The sequence below is a fragment of the Crocodylus porosus genome, unplaced genomic scaffold, assembly GCF_001723895.1.
Source record: "Crocodylus porosus isolate Cpor-Errol unplaced genomic scaffold, CroPor_comp1, whole genome shotgun sequence".
Taxonomy (NCBI): Eukaryota; Metazoa; Chordata; order Crocodylia; family Crocodylidae; genus Crocodylus; species Crocodylus porosus.
In genome coordinates this window covers 22,139,427-22,148,136 of record NW_017728907.1, presented here as the reverse complement: position 1 = coordinate 22,148,136, position 8,710 = coordinate 22,139,427, and the positions used below count along the sequence as shown (strand labels likewise).

Below are 8,710 nucleotides of genomic sequence, written 5' to 3'. Positions count from 1 at the left end.
CACATATCCACACAAACCCACATGCTCCCTCACCCCACACACCTATCCACCCCCCTACATACCCTCACCCACAGCCTCCCTCGCATACCCACACACCCACAGTCCCCCACAAAACCTATACCCACCCCATCATCCCCCCCACACCTTCACAGTATACAAGAGAAAGACTTCATTTTAAGCTACTGTGCAATCACCTCTATGTACACTACACAAACACATGTAAATCAGGACAAAAGTATTTTTGAAGTCAAATTAATGTTGTAAATGTTGATTTTTAGAATATAATTTGGTGTTTTTCTGGTTTTGAGATGGCAAAGGTTGCGAGGTGCCCCTTGCTGAAAGGAGTATGTCTTGGGGCAAAGGGAGGGGCTTCCAGTGGCAAAGGTTGGGGGTTAGAGGGTGAGACTTCCAGTCCCAAGATGGTGACCATTGGGCGGGGTACCTGTCAAGGGGCAGTGCTACCCATGTGGCCCTTGACAGTAAGCAGCCCTCCATCCACAGGAATTGCCCACCCCTGGTCTAGAATGTTTCCACATGCTGTCTGACACCTGGGGAGGAACTAGGAGGGAAGAAGGCTTAGCCATTTCCAGGGTACGTCTACCCTGCCATCATGGGAAGTTGTCATCTCCCTTTGATCTAGCTAGCTGGGGCACGAACAGTAGCCCAGCTGAAGAGGTACAGGAACCAGTGAGGGCTGTGCAAGCATACTTGGCTCCTTGGGCTCATGCCTAGACTGTGAGCTTGCTGTGAAGTCTATGTTGCTACTTCACCTTCACTCCTCTTGGCACCTAAGCTTGCTAGGCTAAAGCTGGGGGGGGTACCTATGCACTGCAGGCTGAAGTTGCACCTCTGACTGCAGTGTATGTGCATTCCTCAGCTGGATGCAACTAGGACCACTGAAGAATAGAGAGGGGGCAGGGATGGAGCCATTTAATAAGAGGCAGGTGAGGAAGATGCAATAAGGCTGTGATTATAAAAGTTATTTTTTAGCTAATTCCATCCTTTGATCCCAGGCAACCCTGGTGGTGTTAACAGGCATGTTCCCAGCAGGATGGTCATTCTAGGTTCCTTTTCCTGGCCTCCTCCACTACTGATGAAGAAGCTGTGTAATGAGGGACAAAGCAACATTCACACACAAACTGTTTTTGCTATGTTCTCTCCTCTCTCCAGGGTGGACCCGTGGGAGTGCTATCAGGACACCTGGCAGACTACATGCAGCGTGCTGGAACACCACCGTGATCTGATGAAGGTAAGTCTTATCTGCGGTCTGCAGAGGGGTAGGTGTGAACAGAAGAGGAGGTGATGCCAGAAAATGTTTAGGACCATGCATATTTACTGTGTGGCTTTAGTGTCATGGGGACGTGTCCTGATAGCAGCTTGGATTCAAAGCAAGAGGCATTTTCATCAATGTGGTTATGTATAGTCAGCAATAGCCCTTACAGGCAACTGGTTTCATTCTGTATCAGGTTGAGTCCATTACACCACCGCCATATATATTTCGTGGGCCAACCCTGAGCTGGGATAAAACAGCAGCATTCCATTGAAGCCCAAGGGCTTATACTCATTTACCTCAGCTGAGGTTCAGGGCTAGTATGAGTAGGTGACATATAATATTGCACATGTGCTTGAGCCCAGCTCTCTGATAAGAGAACTCAGTCTTCTAGGGCTGGGTGCTCATGTCATCCTCTGACAGCAAAGTACAAGCCCAGACTGCAGCAAATGATTCAGCCTGATCAATATACGCACACAGTACAAAACTGATCAAATCGCCAGCAAGCAGGAGAAAATGAAAATATAATGCTCCTGCTCCTCTAAAAAATAATTGCTCAAAGGATTCCAAACAGTTATAGAAATTACCTGGTTACTAAAAATAGCAAACTAGGGAATGCTACCAATGCCCAAATAGCAGCAGCCTTCAACTGGAGACACTTCTTAGTCCTGACCCAGATGAATCATTCATAGGACACTTGTAATAACTAGGCTGGAGTAAGTGTAATGTGTTCAGGAACAGCAAATCCTTCATCTCTGCAGAGGATTGGAGAGGATGACACTTGAAGATGATGCCAACTCGATGTGAGAAGGGCAAGCTCGGAGCTAACCAAATTTTGACATTACAAGCCTTATAAGCAGTCCAGGAAAAAAGACAATGTTTACAAAACAAGTGAAAGATGCACTGCTTACTTACCCAATATCCCCACAAACCCAAACCTGCTACATTGGCCCAAAAGAATGACAGACAGTGATAAAATCTGAGAGCCTCTTCAATGCTAGGAAAGCATCAAAGAACAAAAGACCTAACCCAGGAAGAAAAGTCCCTCCACATGCTCAGCCAGAGCTGAGAAAGAAGACCACAAACCTTGAGGAAATTAGACTTCCTGCCACCTTTCAAGCAAATGGTTTCAGACCAGCATCCTATACTCCAATGTCTGCAACAGGGGAAGAGCTGGTGAAGCCAAGGTGTCATCAAGACCTAGAACAAAGGGGACAAATGGGCAGGTGTGGATTGAGAAGAGGGACTCCCCAACAAAACCAACAGAGCTGATTAAAAAAACAAGAAGTTTTGGCCTGCTACTTGCCTCCTCAGTGCCAGGCAGGAGTGATTTGAAGGATCATGGCAAGGGGCAGGTTTGGAGGAAGACTCTGAGAGAGAAGGTGGCAGCTTTAGCAATTCTGATGAAAAGCAGGAAAGGAGAAAGTTTGGAGGAGCTTGAAGAAAAAGGGGGAAGTTGGGTGATTGGTGAATAGCCATGATGGAGGGCCAAATGAAGAAGAGTGTAAAAGCATGGGCGCTAAAGATGCAGCTTGTGGGCCAGATCCAGCCCATAGAGCCTTATCGTTTAGCCTGCTGTGCCACCCAGGGGTCTTGGACTGACCTGCACACCACATGTGGCATGAGCTGGGGCCCAACTCCATGCAGTGCTGGATCTGGCATACCTGTGGTACACCAGGCTGAATCCAGAGATCTCACAATGTCCCATGCTGGACCAATCCTGCATGCTGGATCCAGTATGTGGGGCCAGTCTCTGGGCCTGATCTGGCTTGCAGACCAGCTCCATGCCACTCCTCCAGCCTATGGATTGGCTTGATGCCACTCATCCAGCCCACTGGCCCTGATGAGTTTGACACCTGTGCCCTAAAGTAAAAACAAGTTGGTCATAGGGGCCAGAAGATTCATAGATTGTAAGGCTGGAAGTGACCCAAGTGATCATTGGGTCCAACCCCCTGCACAAAGCAGGAAAAACACCTGGGGTCAGGTGACCCCAGCAAGGTGACTGTCCAGTCTCTGCTTGAAGATCTCCAGGGTAGGTGATTGCACCACCTCTGGAGGGAGCTTATTACAGTCTGGACACCCCGACTATGAAGAAGTTTTTCCTAAGGTTGAGCCTAAATCCATCTTCCAGGAGTTTGTAGCCATTATTCCTGATTTTCCCCTTGGGTGCCCTGGTGAACAATAGTTCTGCGAGCCCTTGATATATGCCCCAGTGCTGTGGTAAACTGCTGCCAGGTCCCCTCTCAGCCTTCTTTTTTTCAGGCTGAAGAGTCCCAGGTCTCTCAGCCTTTCCTCGTATGGCTTGCCTTTTAAGACTCTGATCGTATGGGTGGCTCTTTGGACTCTCTGAAGTTTGTCCACATCCTTGTCAAAGCGTGTTGCCCAGAACTGGATGCAGTATTCCAGCTGTGGTCTCACCAGTGCTACGTACTGCAGAAGAATCACCTCCTTGGCTTTGCTGAAGATTCATTGATTGATGCATGCCAGAGTATTATTTGCCCTACTGGCTACACATCACACTGCCAGCTCACATTCATATTGTGGTCTGTTATTACCCCCAGGTCCTTTTCATTCATGGTGCTAGTCAGTTTGGTACTGCCAAGCCTGTAGATGTGTTGGGGGTTGCTCATCCCAAGGTGGAGCACTTTACATTTCTCAACATTGAACTTCATCAGGTTCTGATCTGCCCAACTTGCCAGCCTGTCTAGGTCCACCTGTAACTGTAGCCTATCTTCAAGTGCGACCATGCTCCCCCATAACTTGGTGTCATCTGCAAACTTAGCCAGTGAGCTCTTCACCCCATCCAAATCATTAATCAAGATGTTGAAAAGTACTGGACTGAGCACTGACCCCTGCGGGACTCCACTGGCCACTTCTCACTAGGATGACACAGACCTGTTCACTACAACTCTCTGGGTCCTATCCTGCAGACAGCTTCTCACCCACCTGACTGTCTCAGAGTTAAGCCCATAATCCTCCAAGAGGGACACAAAGATTGAGCTGAGGTGGTAAGAAAGGAAGATTGCCTCAGTTGCTGCATTTTGATTAGACCCAAGGAGAGGAAGCAAGCATTTATGCACCAAGGCCAGAGAGATGCAGACTATGGGAATGGAAGTACAAGATGATGAGGGCCTGTATGAAAGTCCAGCCAGCTTAGACAAGCACTGAAAGCCAAGCAGCAGGTATGTCTCATGTGATGATGCTTCATGGTGCTACTCCCAGCCACCCCAGCCCTTCCTCTGCAAAGCTGACTAAAGGAAGGAATGCCAGAGCCCCACCAGCAGTGTCGTCACTTTGAGAGAACAACTTGGGGAACAAGGCAAGTATTTCTGAGCAACTTCAGATCCACCTTCTGCCCAGGTGAAATTTTATGACAGCTCCAGGTCCTTTGAAGGGAAGCAGGTGGAGTCAGTCCCTCGGGAGACCAGAAGAAAGGGCTTATAGTGAGAGTGTAGGATGGATCGGGACAGCAGCTGCACAGCACTGGAAAGGTAGATTCCTCCCTCTCCCTAACTGCATTAGCATTCCTTTAAAGCCGTTAGCTCACAGGGCAGAAGCCACTGCGAAACTCTGCAATTAATTAGGCCCCATCTGCATGCTTCTTGCCTCTAGTCAGAGGCGAGTGGAAGGAAGGAGGTGGAGGGGCTGATTCAGGAAGCTGAAAACTCTTATATCATTATACCATAATTCTCCCCTAGGATGTGGTGAATTATCAACTTGAGGACGTCAGATTCTGACTAAGGTGTAGGGGCTGGAGCCTTGGAGAAAATTTGACAACCTGCAGCTCTGAAATATAATAGGGTGAGGAGACTGTTTGGACAGGTGCAGCTACCACATCACAGAGGCTTACTCTGTCACATCAAGAGCCAGCTCTCCTCTGCAGCTCAGGATTGCTTTCTGAAAGGGAAATTCAGGACTCGGAAGATAGACAGATCACATGATAAGGGACTGGCTGCAATCAGGTACTGCAACATGGACTGAAATGCACTATCATCTAGCAGCTGTTCAGTGGCCCACGTGAAATGACATTGGAGAACTCAGCCAAGCTCTTGTGGGCAGGTGGCTGCTTTACAAAGCCCAGCACCAATTAGCACTAATTGGAAACCATTTTAGCCTACTCCGCAGAGTCACAAAAATGGAACAGATCACAAAGACTTTCCTTCTCTGTCACCCCAGAGATGGGTGCCTTAGACAATCCGATGACAGACAAAACCATCCTCAACAAGCACTCATTGGAACCTGTTTTAACAGACTTAGCGCAGTGGGCCACTGAATGACCCCCTGTGGCATAGAAGGAGAACACACTGTTTGGCAGTGGGGGCTCAGCTCAAAGCTTCTCCCTCTGCCAGATCCCTATTCTTTCATATCCAGGATTGTCTAGTTGGCACAAAATTCATGACAGAGGACATTTGAATGGGGGTTTTGTAAGCTTAAAAGAACACTGGGGGGGGGAAAAAAAATGTAGAGCTTCCAGAAAAAAAACAACAACCTGCAAGTAAAATTGTAATGTATAAAATCAGTCCTGAAAACTGTCTGAACATTTCCCAGTCTAGGCACAAAAACCTGCTCATCTACCTTTACTGTGATTGACAATAATGGAAAAAACTGCTGATATTTGACTTGCCTGTCAACACATTACTCAGCTCTTGTGAGGGGGCGAGGAGAATGTTGCAAAGCTGATATAAAATCTGTGAGTGCGTGGACAGAAGTCATATCTAGGTGTAACGGTATCTCCCTTCTTGCTTAGCACTGACCTTCATCTTACGCCCAAAAACACAACAGAGAAATGCTTATTGATTTATCTTGAGAGTACAGGCAGCCACCAACTGTGTGGGGCTAAACTAGAAAGGAAATTTGTGTTGGTGTTTTATTAAAACCAAGGTTTGGGGCTGTCTTCTCAAAGTGATTATGTACAGATCAAGCAATTCCCATACCACACACATCACAAGTAGGTGAGTGCTATACTTATGGAGGCACTTAGTGGACACATTCTTTCTTGGGGCCTCAGACTGACTCAATTTGTGCATGATCATTGGGTAATTAGATAATCAAACTACATTGTACATATGTGGATTCTTTTGCCTGGGGAAACCTAATGATTTCAACATGAAAAATACTGGATGAGTGGACTTGCGGATGTAAATTTAGAGGACTTTTTAAAAAATGTGCCCCTTCTTCTAAAAGGTAGAATTAGTCACAGTTTTCATTGCAGTTGGTTATATTATGTAATAATAGGATTGCAAATCAGACTGCTCATGTATGACACCTAGCATAGCCAATGCTGATGGGTGGGGAACACACTCTTAAGCTTAGGTGTCCTGTGACAATTTCAGCTCTAGGGCAACTCTGCCACTTCAGTGGAGTCAGTACAAGTCAAATTGGAAAGCCAACAGGTTTACAGCAGATTAATCTGGTCTCTTGCATCTTCCTCCCACTCCTTCCTTTCTTTTTTTCTACTTTCATTTCTCAAAAGTAAGGCACATTCTGATATTGAAAAATAACATTGCTTTGTACTGCATTGCTGTTGCACTGTTCAACAGACTGGAATGCACAACGGACAGATGCAGCTTTATCAGAGCCTCTTTCAGTACAACAGGGCTAGCTAACCAACTTGTGAGTGTCTAAGGGCTGCATGCTCCCTATGATGCATGCCAAACATACCACAAGCCATGCCCCTCACTGCACCACACAGGCACTCCTACACTGTGGGGTCCCTTGGCTCTTTGGGCTGCCCCATCCCACCCTCACGGGCGGCAGAGCCAGGACAAAGCAGCTGGGTGAGGAAGGGCAAGCCTAGAAACCTTGGCAGCAACAGCAAGAGAGTGATGGAGGGAGGGGGTCTCAGACTAGGAGCTCAGGGCTGAGAGTCAACCCCTGGATTGACTCCCCATGGATCCCCATCATAACACAGTTGTTACCCATAGGACCATAAAGCTAAGTGCTCTGGCTTCTTTGCCATTCATTAGGTCACATGGCCCTTTCTCTTTCCACTGGTTGAGAGTGAGTCTTGAAATGAGGCTGACTGTGTCTCATGCTAAAAATGAAATTAATTCATGGGCTGTGGGGCCTGCTATGGAGCGAGACAGAGAGAGAGGTCTGTAGATCTGCGGATGGTTTTCTAGCTATAAAAAAGTTGCATTATTGACTCCTGGCATTTTTTTCTCCATCCTAGCGAGTGACTGGCTGCATCCTCTCCAATGTGAACACACCTTCCATGACACCAGTGATTGGACAGCCCCAGAATGAGTCTCCACAGCCCATCTATCAGAACAACAACATTTCCAACAAGCCTACTGCAGGTAGGCCTCAAAAGAGACTTCTTGAAAGGGGGAGCAAGGAAAGCCATTGCAGTGTCCCCCTCAAAAACTAAAGCTTGTTCCCCAGAGACTGGGGAGAAGAACAAGTGTAAGAGACTATATCCAAGAAACAAGAGTGAAGGTTTGGAGTCATTGAAGTTGTGCATAGTCCCAAAATGCATCATAAGGGTGAACTGAGATTCTAAGTTAATGCAAATCACCAAATCTGGGGCTCAGGTTTGGATGTGAGAAGACCTATCTTTGGCTGAATCCTTTAATTATCTTTTGGACCTTTTAAGTCTTATTTCTGTCTTCCTGCAGTCTGTATTCTTGGTGGAGTTCTAGTGGGGATGAGTTTGTGCCATGTGAGGGTCACTTACCTTTACTACAACCTCTCAGAGCATCAGCCTCACTGGAAGCTAAAAAGGGACTTAGTTCCTTCACTCTTCATATCTGGTTGCTGAGCAGAGTTAGAATTAGAAAGTTCCATTTCACTTCTTAGCCCTCAACTTAAATTTATCCTCTGCCGAGGCATAAAGTTTACCCACTTCAGATAAAAGATTTTCACACATCACTTCTTCCAAGCCTCCAAATTATCAGACTCACCGACCATATTAACTTCCTGTTAATCAGATATGGAGTTTTTCTTATCAATGGCACCATTTCAGATAGAAAACATGGGAGTCATCACATGATGCCCCCTGATCACTGTTTGAGAGAGGAGGTCTCTGTAAAATGAACTGATGATTTCAGTTCAGCTTTAAGTGAGCACGGGGCAACTGGCATTAATTGGCAAAGTGAACAAGGATCAAATGGGCCATGGAGACTGATTTGGCCTCTATAGCCATGCATGATCTCTTCAAATTAAGTTTAAAGGCTCATGGCAGGGCAGTGGGAGGAATCTGCACTGCCAATGGCTGTACAGCAGCTGTTTTCATAGTTTCTAGGGTCAGAAGGGACCTGAGCAGATCATCTAGTCCGACCCCCTCCCACGGCAGGAAAGAGTACTGGGGTCAAACAACCCCAGCAAGATGCTCATCTAACCTCCTCTTAAACACCCCCAGGGTAGGAGCCAGCACCACTTCTCTTGGAAGTTGGTTCCAGACCCTAGCCGCCCTGACCGTGAAGTAGCTCCACCTGATAT

The 8,710-nt window shown here is 47.0% G+C and overlaps 1 protein-coding gene across 1 annotated transcript in view; it reads left to right on the top strand.

Annotated features, from left to right (window-relative positions):
- NMNAT2 (nicotinamide nucleotide adenylyltransferase 2) overlaps positions 1–8,710 on the top strand; it is a 95,563-nt gene that overhangs the window by 70,325 nt on the left and 16,528 nt on the right. The window contains exons 4-5 of the mRNA XM_019530968.1: positions 1,171–1,249; positions 7,443–7,569. Of these exons, the coding sequence (XP_019386513.1) occupies positions 1,171–1,249; positions 7,443–7,569 (206 nt within the window). The remainder of the gene's footprint in view (positions 1–1,170; positions 1,250–7,442; positions 7,570–8,710) is intronic.